This window comes from Eumetopias jubatus, unplaced genomic scaffold (assembly GCF_037043125.1).
Source record: "Eumetopias jubatus isolate StellerSeaLion01/CBP00866 unplaced genomic scaffold, mEumJub1_p1.0 scaffold_15, whole genome shotgun sequence".
Lineage (NCBI taxonomy): Eukaryota > Metazoa > Chordata > Mammalia > Carnivora > Otariidae > Eumetopias > Eumetopias jubatus.
The window spans coordinates 84,917,288-84,935,584 of record NW_028274821.1 but is presented as its reverse complement, the minus strand read 5'-3'; the positions used below and the strand labels follow the sequence as shown (position 1 = coordinate 84,935,584).

At 45.8% G+C, this 18,297-nt stretch overlaps 1 protein-coding gene across 5 annotated transcripts in view; it reads left to right on the top strand.

Annotated features, from left to right (window-relative positions):
- Positions 1-18,297, top strand: part of GOLGA1 (golgin A1) — a 44,427-nt gene that overhangs the window by 14,943 nt on the left and 11,187 nt on the right. For all 5 annotated transcript variants that reach the window (XR_003610047.1, XM_028107718.1, XM_028107716.1 and 2 more), the window contains exons 10-14: positions 294-405; positions 6,715-6,840; positions 8,598-8,693; positions 11,341-11,436; positions 13,787-13,882. Coding sequence is in view for 4 of the 5 variants with exons in the window: in XM_028107718.1 (XP_027963519.1) it covers positions 294-405; positions 6,715-6,840; positions 8,598-8,693; positions 11,341-11,436; positions 13,787-13,882 (526 nt within the window). In the remaining variant the exon portion in view is untranslated. The remainder of the gene's footprint in view (positions 1-293; positions 406-6,714; positions 6,841-8,597; positions 8,694-11,340; positions 11,437-13,786; positions 13,883-18,297) is intronic.

Genomic DNA, 18,297 nt, shown 5'->3' with positions numbered 1-18,297 from the left:
CACTTGCCTAAGCTCAGCTTCCAAGCCTGCCAAGTGATTCAGATATGTTTTTGTTTCTAAGCTGTTGAGTAACCACTCGTGCAGATCACGATTTTTTGCTTAAACCTGGGTGGAATTTTTCTCTTTGGGCTTCTACTTCAGAAAGAGCCAAGGAGTCTTCTCCACTGATAATTTCCACATGCCTGACATTTGCAGCCCTGACATATAAAGAACCATATGTATTTTTCCTGTAGAAGAGTGTCTCTTAGATGAGATTTCCAAATGTGTTTGTTGTCTGCTTTCTTTCAATGAAGAGATCATGTGACAGCTTCAAAAACAGGTGCAGAAAATAAGGTCTCAGCCCTGGAGCAAAAGGAACAAGGGCTCCAAGCGTTCATTCAGCAGCTTTCCATGGATTTGCAGAAGGTGAGTAGAGTGCTAGGGGTGGATCCAGGTTGCTAGGATTCATCAATGGGGTAGAAACTAAATCCATCAGAATTTTCTGTCTTAGGGTGGGTGCTGAAACTTCTGTTTCTCATGTAGTCTGTGTGGCCCTTGTTCCTGATCTAGCCAGGCTGCATTCTCATGGAAGTGGCCACACCGCTGAACAGAAGAGGTCAGTATTGTCCTGGCAGGAAGTCTCAAAACGCACCATTTGATCTGCACAAATTTGTGTCTTAAGTGCTACATGGTGGACCTTGGGCATAAGAAAATGTAATAGTCATGGTTGATGTGGCCAAATCCGGTTTGTTCCAAATGATAATCCTTATAATTCATTCGTTCATTTAGCCAACATGCATTTATTGCCCTCCTATTATAGGCCTGTGCTAAGTTTTGAGACTATAAAGAAGAATAAAAAATATTATTGACTGTAGACTAGTGTTTCTCGGTGGTATGTTTCTTCTCACCATTTTGAATACAACAGTTGTGTAATTGTCCCTCGCATTGCAGGACTTTAGCTTTCCTGGACCCTGGGTTCTTAGTTCCAGTAGCATCCTTCAGGCATTGACAGTCCCGCCCTTCCCAGCATATGAAAAACACCTGCTGGCGGGTGGTATGACCAACTCTACCCTCATCCCTTGAGAACTGCTAATCTCAAGCATAGCAGAGACTTAACAGCATCATTATAGTAGAGTAAGATTTGTATGAAAAGAAGTCTGTATACTCCTTCCCTCTAGGTTTTAGCATATCTACAGATGCCCAGATGGAAACTAAGAGAAGTTATATACCTCATTCAGAGTTCAGCAGTGAGTGACAAAGCTGGATTCTAACCCAAGTCTTTTTTTTTTTTTTTTTTAAGATTTTATTTATTTGACAGAGAGAGACACAGCAAGAGAGGGAACACAAGCAGGGGGAGTGGGAGAGGGAGAAGCAGGCTTCCCACCAAGCAGGGAGCCTGATGTGGGGCTCGATCCTGAGCTGAAGACAGATGCTTAACGACTGAGCCACCCAGGCGCCCCCTAACCCAAGTCTTACTCCAGAACTCATGCTTGTCCTCCTGGACTGTGTTACCTCCCAACAAGGGTCACCCAGTAAATAGATCTCACATACATGAATGACTGTGATACAAGATCTCTACCCTCAGTGAACTGAAGATCTAGACATTCAAGAGTGTTTTCTCAGAGGCTTACAGTTTCATTATAGAACTCAAACCTCCTGTGACAGTAAGAAAACAAATTCTCAACAAGTCCCAAACAAGTGAAATACATTTCATAATGGAAAAGATACGCCATAGGGAGTGTGTGCATTTCCAGCACAGGAGTCAAGGAACTCTTCCTGGAGAAACTGGAATTTCAAAGATGGGTAGTACAGCAGGAGGCAGAGAAAGCAGAAGGGCACAGAATACATAGGGGTGGGGGAGATAACATACACAAAATTTTGGGATTCAAGGAACCCTTTGATATCAATTAGAACCATCGAACCATTTCATAATGAGAAAAAGTAATTTTCTAGACTGGTTATACTAATAAGTTCCTTCATTCATTCTAAAAATATGATCGGAGCCTTCCTGTGTGCCAGGCTCAGTGCTCTGTGCCAGGTGTTAGAAATACTGTGGTGAGCAAAAACAGATACCGCCCTTGCCTTTGTGGAACTTCCAGTCTAGAGGGGAAGTCATATCAATCAGTAATCACATAAATATATAATTGCAAACCGTGATGTGTGCTGTGAAGGAAAAGTACAGGATATTGTGGGATCCTTTAATGGCATCAGATCAGATCTAGCCCTGGAGTCAGAGAACACTTCCCTTGAGGAAGTAACAGTTGAGCTGTGGAGGGGGAGGGGCAGTGGGAGAGAATTTTAAGCAAGGAACAGGGGACAGTATGAACTATAAATGCAGAAACCTTGAGGCAGTAGAAGGATAAGCACATTCAGGGAACTGGAAGAGAGGACACACTAATGAGAGAAGGATGGATTGCTTGAGGAGGAAACGTTGAATGGGTGTCTGGTTAGGAAGCTCTTGTACCTGTCCAGGCATAAGGTGGTGGCTTTGACAAGAGTGGTGGTGAAGACAGTGGGGGAGTAGACAGATTTATGAAATAGTGAGGAGACTGACCCACTTGCTAATGTAATGGATGTAGGAGGAGCAAGAAAAAAGGAAGTTTTGGTGATGATTTCTGAATTAACCAACTGAGTGGCTGATAGTGTCCGTCATTGGGCTAAGAGCACCAGCAGAAGGACAGTTTTATCACAAAGGTCATGAGTTTGGAGTCAGTTTTTTTGTTGTCCTTATCATTATTGAATAGATGTAACATTTATTAATAAGTTAGGTAGAGAGTATAACAAGGCAGTGAACCTCTATGTGGCTAAACGCCAGGTTAAAAAGAATAATATGTTTATCTTTGAGGTTCCCCATGTGCCATTCACTGTTTCATTCCATTTCTTTTTCTTTTGCAGGGAATCTAGAAACTGTTCCATTTCCTTTTTTTTTTTTTTTTTTTTGCTTTATAATTTTGCTGTTATTTTATCCCTAAACAGTATGTATTTTCTGTTGTTTCTCACGCTTGTTAAAAATTATATAAGTTGGGGGGCGCCTGGGTGGCTCAGTTGGTTAAGCGACTGCCTTCGGCTCAGGTCATGATCCCAGGGTCCTGGGATCGAGCCCCGCATCGGGCTCCCTGCTCGGCAGGAAGCCTGCTTCTCCCTCTCCCACTCCCCCTGCTTGTGTTCCCTCTCTCGCTGTCTCTCTCTCTGTCAAATAAATAAATAAAATCTTAAAAAAAAAATTATGTAAGTTGGGCTGTAGGTATTCTTCTAAAACTTGCTTTTGGTGCTCAACATTGTATTCCTAAAAATCATGCATATGGATCATGGAGCTATAATTTGTTCTTTTCTCAACTCTACAGTATGAAGTTACCAAAATTTATCCATCCTATTGACCATCAACTTTGGGGTGTTTCTGATTTTTTGTAAAAGCAAAAGTGGGGGCACCTGGCTGGCTCAGCCAGTAGAACATGTGACTCTTGATCTGGGGATTGTAGAGTTCAAACCCCATGATGGGTATAGAAATTATTTTTAAAAAAACAAATAAATAAAATGGAAATCCCACTGAAAGGGGAACCATTTTTTTTTAAAAGTAAATAAAAATAAAAAAGCAAAAATGTGAACTTAAAGGAAAATAATAAATTCAACTGTACTAAAAATAAGAGCATATTTTCATCAGAAGAGACCGTAAAGGGTGTGAAGACAAGGCAAAAACTGGGAGAAGACATTTGTAACCCAATATATACTGACAAGGGAGCGTGGCAGCCAGGAGATTATATAAAGAACTCCTATAATCAAGGAGAAAAAGAAAATCAAGGAGCAATAGAAAAAGGGGCAAAAGAGATGGATGAGTACTTCGCAGAAGAACAATAATGTCCAGTAAACATGAAAAGATAGTGTTACTTCGTAGTAATCTAGAAAAAGCAAATTAAAATCATGTTGAGATAATATTTCATACTCATTAGACTGGCAAAAAATAAATGTCTGATAATATACCATGTTGGCAAAGGAAGCAGAACAAGCCAAGCAAGCTCTTATATGTGGCTAATGGGACGGTGTGAATTATTCCAACTACTATGGGAAAGAACTAGGCGTTATCCAGAAAAGTTGAAAAAGTGCAATTTTTTTTTTAAAGATTTTATTTTTAAGTAATCTCTACACCCAGTGTGGGGCTTGAACTCACAACCCCAAGATCAAGAGTCACACGCTCCTCCAACTGAGCCAGCCAGATGCCCCCAACCTTTTTTTCCTTCTCAATCTATGTACTTGTATTTCCTTTTCTTGTCTTACTACATTAGCAAGGATTTCTAATACAGTGTTGGAAAGGATTGATGAGAGGGGACATCCTTGCCTTGCACCTGATCTTAGTGGAAAAGCTTTTTCACCATTAAGGATAATGTTAGCTGTAGCAGATAAGGTGTTGGGGGCTAGAAGTAAAGCACCCAGAGTGGAAAGGGGGGCTCCATGTGGGATATGGTGTACAAGAAGACTAAATAGAAATTGGTGACTGATTCTTTTTCTGTCCCTGACTTTGCCTAACACCAAAACTTTGGTTTTCAATGTGGAGTCATCTGTATCTCTCAAGTTCACATTGATGTGTAGTAGAATGAGTACAGGCTTTGGCTCCAGAAGACCTGAGCTTGCATCTTTAATTTATCACTGGTATGTGCCTTTGGGCTAGTTCTTAAGCTTCAGTTTCTTTCTAAATGGACGCAGTGAAGGACTAGGGAGCATAAGAAGTGCTTCCTCATATGCTCTGCTTACTCTAGCTACCATTATGATTATCGCATTATTAGTGAGAGACCCACCATGATTGGTCATCATGGCCAAACTGTTTTTCTTTCCTATCAAACTCTCTCTCCCTCTGTGTTCTCTGTTTTGTATCATGTTACCATTTCACCAGCCATCTGAGTTACAGACTTGGGAGTTGTCTTTACCTCTTCTCCCAGTTTCCTAGTCATGCTGAACTTGGCCCTCACCTCTTTGCATGTGCTGCACTGTACCCAGGCTCGTTCTGCCCCAACCCCCTTCTCCCTGGACTTGCCTCGTCAGGAGGCCTGATCTGATTTCCCTAAACAGTTAATCCCTCCTGACTCTGATATAGCACCTTGTATGTCCCTCTCTTGCAGCATGACTATTATTTTATAATTAATTGTGTGTATATGTGTCTTTACCACCAGCCACTTTGCTTCTGTGGGTCAGGAACTATGTGTGGTTGTATCCTCAGAAGACTACACACAGTATAGACTTGATAAAAGTTTACTGAATTATGGAAACTTGAATCTAGAGTTCAATCTCTGGAACCCTCTGCTACCTATACTCTAACCCCTGTAAGAATTTTTTGTTTAAAGATTTTATTTGAGAGAGAGAACATGAGCAGGGGGAGGGGCAGAGGGTGAGGGACAGTGGGGAGTGAGGGGCCCGATGCGGGGCTCGATCCCAGGACCCTGGGATCATGACCTGAGCCGAAGTCAGACACTTAACCGACTGAGCCACCCAGGCACCCCCTGTGAAAATTTAGGATGGCAAGTGCTTCCTCTTAAAATCCTAAACCCAAGTTGCTACATTTTATTCTGAGGAGAGATTGGCTGGGCTCCAAGCTGAACATGAAAGTAGCTTGAGATCAAAAGAAGCATAAAGTAAGGAAGTAGAGTGCTTGTGAGGAGGTACAGGTCTTCACAGTAAGATGTTGCTGCTATAGGAACTTTTTTTTTTTTTTGAAAGAGCAAGAGATCACAAGCTGGGGGAGGGGCAGAGGAAGAGGGACAAGAGGGACAAGCAGACCCCCCCGTGGAGCAGGGAGCCCAGTGCGGGCCTTCATCCCAGGAGCCCCGTATCATGACCCGAGCTGAAGGCAGACACTTAACCGTCTGAGTCACCCAGGTGCCCCTATACAAACTTTTTTTTGGAGAGAATGGGCATCTTCATTGTATGCAAGGACCACTGGGGATCTAAGAACTTGTGTAATCAAAGCTTCCTGGATCCTCTGCTTTGACATTAAGCAGCATTTGAAGATTGGTAATAGAGGAGCCAAGTTCCAAGCCGCCTCCACCACCACTGCCATCATTGCTAAAGAGATGGACTGAGATCAAGTAGATAGCTGTTTGTTTGGGGCCAGGGTGTGAGGTGCGCAGTGGCTCTGCCCTGGTCGCTATGCTGGGAGCCGGGATGAATGTGATCCTGTGTTTTAGAAGTTCTCTCTTAGCCCTTAAGTCAGCTACGTTGGCATCATTACTGCTTCATCCAGCCCCACATTTCCAGCAACATCATTCTGTTGGTCATTTGTAGCGCTTGTGGGGTCCTTCTTGAGTGGGATTACCTCTGCCAAGTTTGGCACCTGGGCTAAGGATGTAGGTCCTGTTGGATGGACTAATAGAATTAAATGTGTGCTTGGTGAGAGTAGAAGGTAGTAGATCATGACAGTACAAACCAACTGTCTTAAAGAAGAGCATCTTCTCAGGGTCCTGGCTGCATTCCACTGAGGTCATAGCCTTGTTCTTTCCCACATCATCAGTTGCTTAAGTTGACTGAGCAATTGTCTCTTGGTACACTAGGTCTGAACTGATGCCTGGGTCGTGCTGGGTTCCGGTCTGGCATCTTCTGTGTCCCTTTTCAAGGAAGATTTCTTAGCTGTGTGTTCTTCTGAGAGGCAGTTGAGAACAGAATTTCAGGGAAACGTGATGGTCCAAGAGGAGACAAAGTGGGAGGGAGAAAGGGGTTATAGTGTAATATAATCTCTGCTTTCACTTGCAGGCCACTGCTGAGACTCAAGAGAAGGAAGAACTCATCACCCATTTGCAGGAGAAGGTCTCATCCTTGGAGAAGAAACTAGAGCAGGACTTATCAGGAGAAGAACATGTGCAGGAACTGCTGAAAGAGGTAACTAGCTCTCTTTGGACAGCCACTGCTGGGGAGGGAGTGGGGACACTGGAGATTTCATACAGTCCTAGAGCTGCAGAGCCAGAAGGTCCACAAGCAGCTGGGAGAGAAGAGCGCTCCCTCCAACTTCAGATTGTCCTGCTTATGGCAAAAACAGCCACCTGTCACCTGTGTGTACCGTGTTTTCCTCAGCAAAGGGAGACCTTCGTTCAGAGATGCCTATGAACAAACAGCATCCTAATCACCAGTGAACCCCAACTGGTAATTTATGCCACTCGGGCTGTCTTATCTTACCGCCCTGCTCTCTTCCACCCTTTTGCACTTTCCAGTGGCCAAGGAATATCGTTACTGTCTGCCTGTGGCGTGAGCAGGAATAGCCTTCGGCAGTGAGGGGACCTCCTTCGCTGAGCGAGGCTGTTGCGCAGACTGGCCTTTTCCCCAGTGGTGTAGGTGAACTTGCTTTGTCGTCAGGCCTGAGCCCATCGTCTGCCCATATTCTGCTCCTCCCCCTCTTTGTATCCCAGTGACTGACCTCACCGTGACAGAGGTGACAAAGCCAAGACCATGGGCCTAGATTAGATCCTCACTGTCTTCGTTTCAACTCAACACCTCCATCTCCACTGCCCCTGTTGTATTTCTGGGCTTCCAGCAACTCGAGCCTAGTCCAGAGCAGAGGTCTCCAGACCGGCCTACCCAGCAGCAGTCTCCTCTTTCACCCCTGAGGTGGTCTTCTGCGCCCACTGCCGAGCTGGTATTCCTGGCCGCCTTGCTCCCTTAACCTTCTTCCCCAGCTCCCCTGCAGTCTACAGTGTGTAGAGCATGGTTTCTGGGGTGTAAATTGATTTCTAGAATCAGACTGCCTAGGTTTGTATCTCGCATCTTCTACTTACTACTTGGTGACAGAGCAAGTAACTTAATCTGTTTGTGTTTGTTTTCTCCTCGTGAAATAGGGTGGATAATTGTACCAAACAATAGAATTGTTAGAATTCAAGGAGTTACAATATGTGAAGTGTTAGAATGAAACTCTGAAACATAGTAGGGTCTCTGTATATTTCAGCTATTAATATTATGATCCTTAGTATTGTGCCATCATCATTATTATAAAGCTTAGTGTGCATAGGAGGTACTTGGGGAGTCTGTTTAGAGTGTATATTCCTGCCCCAAGAAATCCCGTTTTCAGTAGGCCCAGTGTAAGACCTCACCAAGTTAGTCTAACACCAGTGTGTGGACAACCCCACTTTAAAAAATATTGCCTACAGAATTAAATTCAAACTCTTTTCGGCAGCATAAAAGGCTTCCCATGATCTGCCCCTTTGCCTGACTCTCTGGTCTTATTTGTTGACCTGAATCCACTATTACTTTAGCTTTTTGCAAGTCGTAGCTCTCCAAGTGTCCCAGGCTGTTTCACGACTCCTCTGATCATCACTCTGCCTGGGTACCCCCCACACCTCTGGCCACCTGTGTATTAGGAAGCCACCCGGTTTTCCTAAGGCAGTGAGTGGCCTGCTCTAGGCATCTTTGTGGGCACTAATTGCACTCTGTTTTTTTGTTAGTCTTTTGCCTCAGCCTCAAGGTCAAAGGAGTGTGTCAGATTTATCTGTGTGTACTTCATGATATATGAATTTTATCTCAGCTGTTATCTTTAATGCACTTGTGTCCCCTGTGCCTCACGCAAATCACAATATGTGGTAGACATTAATAAGTATTTATTCAATGGAAAAATGACTGTTTTCTTTTACTCTTCTTTCAACTTACAGAAAACTGTTGCTGAGCAGAATTTGGAGGCTACCAGACAGCAGCTCATGGCAGCCAGAAGCAGCCAGGCCAAGGCCACTGACATCCTGGAGACTCGGGTACTGACCTCACTCCCAGGGATTCCTGTGTCTGGGTGGTAGCCTGGTTGGACGACATCGTTGAGGGAGAATCCCCTGGGCTCAGAGGTTTTCTTTTGAAGGGACTGTATCGGCTCTTACACACATGGCTGTCTTAGTCGTCGTCTTCATTCTTGCTCCAGCGCCAGCATTGTTCCACACAACATTGTTCTCTTGCTTATTCTCTTCTATCCTCGCTCCCTCCCCTCCCACAGGAAACCGTTTTGATGGGGTTGTTACAGATCCCTGTGTTGTGGGCTTACCTTAAAATGGACGGCCTCGTTTTGTGTGCATGTGTGTGAATTTACGTAAGCGATATAGTTCACACACACCGTCCCCTTCACCCGCTCCACTCTGTCCATGTCCACGTCGTTGTGTTTACTGCTCCACATTGTGGTTATTTACCAGATGCTGGACATCCAGCTGGCCGCCCCCCTTGTCACCACAGGCTACACTGCACCGAATAGCCTTGTCCCTGTCACCTTGAGGACAGAGAATGCATACGACCTAATGTGACTTAAGTAGGACAAGAACGTTCCTGCAGGGGCTGCCCCTGGTGGGTTTCTGCATCTGCACTGCTGCCTTGTCCAGCCATTTGTTTGTTTGTTTGCCAGTTTAATGAGTGTGAAGTGGTGGAAGGGGGTAAGAGATCTCTGGGGGGCCTCTTTCATAAGGACACTAACCCTGTCATGACGACTCCACCCTCACGACCTAAGCACCTCCCAAAGGCCCCACCTCCTGTTACCATCACATCGGGCATTAGGATTTCCACATGAATATGGGGGACACAAACATTCAGACCATAGCAAATGCATAGCTCATTTTTAAAATCTTATTTCCTGATAAATATGCTTAAAGCTCTCTATTTCTCAGTACAGCTTGGTTTCTTTTATTAGAATTCATTTCTGTTTCTGAATATCTATCTTTTTGTTGCGATAAAATATACATGACATAAAAGTGACCATTTTGGCCATTTCTAGGGAACAATTCAGTGGCATGAAGCCCATTCACACTGTCGTGCAACCATCACCACCATCATCTCCAGAACGTTTTCATCTTTTCAAACTGAAATTCTGTCCCCATTAAATACTAATTTCCCATTCTCTCCCACCCCCAGCCCCTGACAACCATCATTCTACTTTCTGTCCATATAAATCTGACTACTCTAGGAACCTCATATTAGTGGAATCATACTGATTTCACTTGACATATGTCTTCAAGGTTCATTCATGTTGTAGCCTGTGTCCAAATTTCATTCCTTTTTAAGGCTGAATAAGCCTTTTTTTTTTTTTTTTTTTTTAATTTTAAGTAAACTCCACGCCACACATGGGGCTTGAACTCACAACCCCGAGATCATGAGTCACATACTCTACCACTGAGCCAGTCAGGTGCCCCAGGGCTGAATAAGCTTTTTTTTTTAAAAAAGGCTTTCATTCCTTTATATGTCTGTACCACGTTTTGTTTATCCCTTCATTTGTCCATGGACTGTTGTGAAAAACAAACATGAGTGTAGTGCTATGAACAAGGTTTTTGTGTGAGCTTTCACTTTGATTTCTCTTGGGTTTATACCTAGGAGTGGAATTGCCAGGTCATATGATAAGTCTCTGCTTAACCTCTGGAGGATCTGAATCTTTCTTGAGCTCTGCCTCTTAAGTTGAGACTTGGATAGCTACTTTCTGTACCCAGGAGTTTAAAAAACTAGGTTTCAGTTCTGGCTCTACCACTGATAAAATTTGTGATCCTGGACAAGTAACATTACTGTTCTCCTCTGTAGAAATACACTGCTTTCTGGGAGTTGCTTCAGCTCAGTCTTCCATGTGAATATGTAAGAGGATCCGTGAGACCCAAAAGTGTCCTCCTCTCGTTGGGTACCTACTTCTTCTTGACAAAGCTGCAACCTTCCTTGTGTTTAGGTTTTAATAGTAAGCTTCCTTGGGGTCAGACCTCATTCAGCAAACAAGAGGACTTTAGCAGGGAAATTGGCAAAGGTGGCTCGAACCGGATAAAAACGCCCTGTTGGAGAGCCACATCCAGCTGGGCAGACAGGGTGGGGTCCTGTCCACAGGGCCAGCCACACGGCCTCATGCAAAGTCAGTGAGGGTTGATGCCTGTGGAATGAGTGCAAGTTTGTGTCATGAGCAGTCATCCCACTTCTGGGAATCTATCCTAAGGAAGTGGCTCAAGCCAGGTCACAGAATGTTGGGTGAAGATGTTAACTGCTGCATGGCCTCAGGTGGGAGAGTGGGGAAACCACTGATGCGCCGGCGCAGGAGCCAGTGGTTCAGTAAATTGTGAGGTGTCCTTGAAGGAAACAGTCTAAGTTCTGAAGACCCCCACGGGAACACAGAAGGAACCTTGAGTGAGGAGGAAAAAATACAAAGTTTTCCTAGAATTGTATACAAAGTTGTAAAAAAAAAAAAAAAAAAAAAAAAGTCATAAAAATACACCAGAGGAAAAGATGTTAGAATGGTGGCATGTATAATGGTAGATGTATAGGTGTCTTTTTTCTAATTTAAAACTTTTCTGTAATGTACCTGTTTTACAGTTTAAATGGATTTGATTTTTAAAGCCATATGTTACCACTCTTCAGCTTCTTTTGAATGAAAGAAGGATTCTCTTTCCCCCTCAGGTGAAAGAACTCGAGCTGAGTTTGCAAGCGTCTGAGGAGAAGCTGAAGCACAGTGGTGATGTCATGGCAGCTCAGGAAGCTCAGATTCAGGAGCTCGTAAGTGGTTCTGGGCCCCTGATGCTTGCCCTTTACGCCTTTGCAGCTGCCCCAGACTCACTCCGGTGGGGTCTCTGGAGCTGACCTTAGATACAGCTGTGGAGCTGGATATGAGTGGGCAGCTTCGGGTAGAGGGAGTCAGGACCTGCTAGAGGATCCGAGTTACCCAAAGAGGTGGAGCCTGGCAAATGCCCATCTGATGGCTGGCCGTAGGGCCCAGCCTCGTTCTGGGACTGTTAGAGGTGGTGGCTTGCAGCCAGGGCTGTGGAGAACAGGTCCCAGCTCTGGGGAGAACATGGCAAGGGCTTGGCCAGCTGTCGCGGTCCCAGGTGGGGTGCTGAGTTAGAATCTAGAGAAATAAACAGTATTTAGTGTATGCTTGCTGTTCCAGTCACTGTGCTAAAGTATTCTGCCCGTGTTTCACTTAGTCCTTGCTACAGACCTAAGAGGCATGTGCAATTAGCCTCATTCTCTAGAGGAAGCTGGTTGGGAAAAACTGGGTCAGTAACCCAGTGGTCATGGTCTCCCAGCTAATAAATGGCAAAACCCTCACCTTTCTTACGTCAAAGCCCTTGTTCATCATCACTGTATTATATAGATGGTCCCTGATTTATGATGGTTCAACTTAGTGATTTTTCAGCTTTATGAGATGCAAAATCAATATGCCTGTGGTAGAAACTGTACTTCAAATTTTGAAGTTTGAGCTTCTCCTGGGCTAAGGATTGGCAGTACAGTACTCTCCCTCAATGAGCAGCAGTGGCAGGGAGCCCCATCTCCCAGGCGGCCATGTGATCACAGGGTAAACAATTGATCTGTACCTATATAGCCTTTCTGTTTCTCACTTCGAGCGCAGCATTCAATAAATTACATGAGATATTCAACACTTCAGTATAAAATAAGCTTTGCCCAGCTGTAGGCTAATGTAAGTGTTCTGAGCAATTTTTAAAAAAACTTTTTGGGACGCCTGGGTGGCTCAGTCGTTAAGCGTCTGCCTTCGGCTCAGGTCATGATCCCAGGGTCCTGGGATCGAGTCCCACATTGGGCTCTCTGCTCTGCGGGAAGCCTGCCTTTCCCTCTCCCACTCCCCCTGCTTGTGTTCCCTCTCTCACTTTGTCTCTCTCTGTCAAATAAATTAATTAAAAAAAATTTTTTTAAAGATTTTGTTTTAAAAGATTTTAATAATCTCTCCACCCAATGTGGGGTTCAGACTCTCAACCCTGAGATCAAGAGTCACATGCACCGCTGACTGAGCCAGCCAGACGCCCCTGTTCTGAGCATTTAAAGTAGGCTAGGCTAAGCCATGTTGCTTGTTTTGACTTCGTATTTTCAATTTACAATGGGATTATCGGGTTGCAACCCCATCATAAACTGAAGGAGATCTACACTGCCTCCCCGGGAAAAGCCTCAGCCGTAGAAAGCAGCACCAACTAGGGGAAGGAGGGCTGTGTCTTGGGACTGGCCGATGCCCTAAGGTGTCCCCCCAGCACAGAGAGACCAGTCCCAGACTTTGGCTTCTGAACGGGCCAGCGGCAAGAGGCGGGGCTGCAGGTGGGGACCGCCACCGGTCCTAGGCCAGAGATCAGGAACGAGAGTTGTTTCTACTGGTCACCCATCTTTGGCTCACTGAGGAGAATGGGGTCCTCGGCGTCCCCATGGCTAACCGTTGCCCCCCCCGCCGTAGGCCGCCGCAAACCGGGAGAGCAGCGCTGCGCCCGGGTGTCGTCTCTGGAGCGGCAGTGCCTGGAGCGTGTGCGCACGCTCGAGGCGCAGCTTGCGGCCCTGGAGCGGGAGGTGGTGAGCGAGGAGAGGAGAGAGGCCCGGCCTGTGAGGGCCAGCTTCCCACAGGGCGGGGCTGCCAAGTCTTTGCCGGCGAGAGGCCCAGCCCCGCCCCCCCCCCCCCAAACGAGGGAACCACTTTTTGGAGCAGTTTTTATCTTTCCAACAAGGCACCTGCTCATGAGAATGGCTGTGAAAAGGCTGCTGTTAGTAAGACCCCAAACAGATGGCTTTCCTTTTCTTCTGGGCTGTGCAGGGACTTGCTGGCACTTCCTGTGCAGCCCCTTCAGCCTCTTCCCACCAAGTCTCCACAGTGTTCTTGTTCCTCCCTCGGGGCCCCTCCCGCTCTCTGGTCCCCTTCCCCGTTCCACATCTTCTGAGTCCGGTGCCATGTTTCTTCTTGTGAGGCCTGTGTCCACTGGCTCTTTCTGACCCCTGCCCCATTCTCTCCCGCCCCTGCGGTGACACAAAGGGTGCGATGCATTTTAAAAGGCTCCGTGTCTGTAGGACTGTGCCCCTGGGGGAAATAGGGGAAAGCCCTTTTCTTCTTACACGTGCTTTTCTCAATTTGCAGAGAGAGCTGGAGCAAGAAAATGCAGCCCTCAAAGAAAGTAAGAATGAATGTGAACGTTCTTTACAACACCACCAACTTGAACTGAAGAAGCTAAAGGTATTTATCTCACGGCGCCAGCGTGTCACAGCAGTGGCCTGTCTCTTACGTGTGTACTGGGAGCAGCCCAGTGAACGTTCTGTGCTCCGAGTGGAGAAGGCGTGAACGAGCATTTGTTCAACAGTTCCGTGAGACATTTGCTAGAAAGTGTCACCTCAGTACGTCCTCTCAGTGATCCAGGATGGTAGGAAGAATTATGCTCATTTTGCAATCAATGTCATCTGAGGCTCTGAGTATAAGTAATTTGTCCAAGTTCCATAGTTAGTTCAAGGTGATGCTGGTCTGACTTCACTCAACCAGCTCCCCCTCTGTGTCACTGTGCGCAGCTGTCTGAAAGTCATACTGTCAAAGCACTGGTGTTGATCTTTCCAGTGGGACTAGTAAAGCAAGGGCTTGCTTACGTGGTCGTAAGGACCTTGTCTGTTATGTTGGAGCCCGTGTATAGAGATGAAGGAACAGTCTACTGGATTGTTAACCTTTCCCTTCTGAGAACTTGGTGCTTTAATCAGACGTTGCCTGCTTCTCGGCTTGGACATAACTGGATGCAAAGGAAAGAGAGTTTCTGCCACTTTCTTAGAGGCCTCCAGGGTCCTCGGTCCCCTTTCAAAGAAGCCCTTAGATGATGGATCATTGCAGTACTTGCCCAACTTGGTCATGACACAGAGATCTTGTGGATCTTTTGGCAGAGACCTTCTCAGAACATCCGTAACGGGACCCCCAGGTGGCTCAGTCAGTTAAGCTTCTGCCTTCGGCTCAGGTCATGATCCCAGTGTTCTGGGATCAAGTCCCACATCGGGCTCCTTGCTTAGCTGCTCCCCCTGCTTGTACTCTCGCTCTCTCCTCCTCGCTCTCTCTGGTGAATAAATAAATTTAAAAATCTTAAAAAAAAAAAAAATAGATCCCTTTAAAAAGAAACAAAACAGAACAGAACATCCATAGCTGAGGGTCTGCATTAGGTAAGCTCTCGGTAATAGTCTCTGCTAGGTTAGGTAGCTGCTAAGGCAGTAGTGCTGAATGGTGGGAACTCTGGGCTTTGCAGTCAGTCTGTTTCCATGCATGCCTTCAACAAACGTTGGAGTACCTGTGGGCACCACTGTAGGTGCCGGGATATGAACAAAACAGACGAAACTTCCCCTCTGTGGAGCCTGTAACTAGAGATGGCAGACGAGCGGTAGTCCTAAATGCCATGAAGAGAGTAAAGCAGAGTGAGGGACAGAGAGTAGGGAGGAGAGGGCTCTTTTAGATATGGAGGCTAGGGAAGGCTTCAGTGATATTTGAGCAAAAGCCCTGAATCATGCGAAGGGGCCAGCAGTGTGCATGTTTGGGAAGGGAATAGTCCAGACCGAAGAAATAGCAAATAGAAAAGCTCTGAGGCAGGAAAAAGCTTATTTTGTTCAGAGAACAGCACAAAGGTCAGTGTGGCTGCTGCTTAGTGGCCTGGGGGAGAAGAAGAGGCGAGGAGGCAGGCAGGGAAATAGTTGGGAGTTTTAAACAAAGAAATGATGGGAGAAGTTTCGTGGGGTGTTTTGTTTTGTTTTGGTGGGCAGCAAAGCAAAGTTTATTGAGCGATGGTACAAAGCTCCTGAAAAGGGATGGGACCTGAGAGGGTGCAGGGAGAAGTTTTGTTTTAAAACAATTACTCTGGCTCTTTGTAGAGAATGTTCTGGAAAGGAAGCAAGTAGAGAAGCAGGAAGAGCTGTTAGGAGGCTCAGATATTATATTAGTTACTATGTTTAAGGGCATAAAGGACAAAATTGAAAATTGCAGCAGAGATTTGGAAACTATCCTAAAAGGCAGCAGTGTTAAAAGGGAAACAACTTAGAACATGAGAGCCAGAGAAAGTAGAGCTGGAACTAAGAATGTGGTACACTCTGAAAGGGCATGCAGAACCTTTTGGGGGTAATGAGTATTTACATGGTTTTTATTGTGGTGATGTCTTCACCCTAACCACATTGCACGCTTGAAATATGCACAGCATATTGTTATAGTTCAGGAAAGTTGTTTTTAAAAACAATATGTTTAAAAAAAAAACAGTATGTTTAAGAGCAGATTAGAACTCAAGAGAGAACTAGTGAAGTGGAAGGAAGGACAGAAATACAGAAAAGGCATGATAAAAGACAGGATCCTGGGAGGTGCCTGATCCCAGGTGAGTGGGGGCTCAGAAAGGAGCGCACAAGTGAGACTGAAGCAGCTATTATTTTTTAAAGACGTTATTTACTTATTTTTTTAAAAGATTTTATTTTTTTTAAAGATTTTTATTTATTTGAGAGAAAGTGCACGAGCTGGGGGGGAGGGGCAGAGGGCGAGGGAGAAAGAAGCAGGCTCCCCTCCGAGCGGGGAGCCCGATGCGGGGCTCGATCCTAGGACCCTGGGATCATGACCTGAGCTGAAGGCAGACGCTTCACCGACTGAGCCAGCCAGGCGCCCCTATTTATTTATTTTAGAGAGAAGGAGAGCAGGGGGAACGGCAGAAGGAGAGAGAATCCCAAGCAGCCTCTGCTGAGCACAGAGCCTGATGCTGGGCGTGATCTCACAACCCTGAGATCATGACCTGAGTGGAAACCGAGAGTCAGACGCTTAACCAACTGAACCACCCAGGCACTCTGAGACCAAAGCAATTATTGAACTGATAATAGCTAAGAAGTTTTCAAACTGCTGAAAGCTGTTAAGTCACAGGTACAGGTGTGAGGATTCTTTTTTTTTTTTTAAAGATTTTATTTATTTATTTATTTATTTTTAAAGATTTTATTTATTTATTTGACAGAGACACAGCGAGAGAGGGAACACAAGCAGGGGGAGCGGGAGAGGGAGAAGCAGGCCTCTCGCAGAGCAGGGAGCCTGATGTGGGGCTGGATCCCAGGACCCTGGGATCATGACCTGAGCCGAAGGCAGACGCTTAACGACTGAGCCCCCCAGGCGCCCCAAAGATTTTATTTATTTATTTGACAGAGAGAGAGAGAGACATAGCGAGAGAGGGAACACAAGCAGGGGGAGAGGGAGAAGCAGGCTTCCTGCGGAGCAGGGAGCCCAATGCGGGGCTCAATCCCAGGACCTCAGGATCATGACCCGAGCCGAAGGCAGATGCTCAGTGACAAAGCCACCTAGGCACCCCCCCCCGCAGGATAAATTTTAAAATCTATACCCAGACACAGCATGGTAGTAGAACTAGAAAAACCAATAAAACAGAAACAAGGAATTAGCCACCAACAGATTTCCACTTAAAGGGAATGCTAGAGAGCATCATTCAGGTGAAGGAAGATTCTCCATAGATGCACGGAAGATGTAAGGCAGCAAGAAAGAATGAAGAGCGGTGATCATTGCAACTAATGTGCACAAGAAGAAACAGAAAATCTGTCCTGCGGTGGATCCGTCATGGTCCAGTCAGGAGGAAGGAACCATACCAGTTATTTGAGTGAGAATTCATGTCCTCATGTAAGGTTTTATTCCAGCACAGAAACAGTCATAAGCTGTCACGAAGGTGATGGAATGCAGGAATGGCTACAGGTAGGGGAACAGAGCAAAGAAGGTGCAAGTATTAATCTTAGGAATTAAGACAAAGAGCCCCACAGGTCTGACACTCGGACCTCTGAGCAGGGGATGCTGTTCCGTGGGTGCTGGTATGTGTTGGGGGGACAAGGCAGTGAATGAGGTCAGCCCCACGTCCTGCCGCTTCAGGACGAAATTCTGCTGCCCCTGTGAAGCAGCGTTGCTCACGGAAACAGGAAGCCGACAGGAAGGAGCAAGTCTCTTGCTCTGTCCTCCTGCCTTCCAGGCTCCCTCGAGCTCCTGCTGTGGGCAGAGATTCATATGGAGCCGGCTAGACAAGCAGAAAAGGCGTTTGCGGAGTCCCAGGCATAGCAGGGCAAAGCAGAATATGAAAGAGGGAAGTGGGGTCGATAGGCGGTAACTTAAAAACCAGCACACACACAGGCTGTTGGGAGGTGTGGTTAATTTTCACACGTTTGGGGAATGTTCTCGATGTCTTGAATTTCTAGTTTAATATCATTATGGTCAGATAATACACGAACTGATTCCAGTTCTTTGATATTTATGGAGGCTTGTTTTATGCCCCAGCCTGTAGTGTCTGGGGAAATATTCAGTGCACTGCCACCGTGAGGGGAAAGCATTCCGTAAGTACTCCGCAGATCAAGTTGGGTGAGAGGGTTGTCCAGATCTTCTCTGTGTTTTCTGATTTTTCTTTTTTGTCTTCTTGTTCCATCAGTTCGTAAGGGTGGTGTGCTGAATCTTCCAGCTATGATCATGGATTTGTCTTCTTTCTCTCTTTAATTTGGCCAATCTTTGCTTCAAATATTTTGAAGCACTATTTTTAGGTGCATACATATTTCGAATTCCCTCCGGGAAGGCATTCCCAGGTGCAGAGGGCTGCTGGAGGCGGGGAGCCCGGTGGCTGAGCT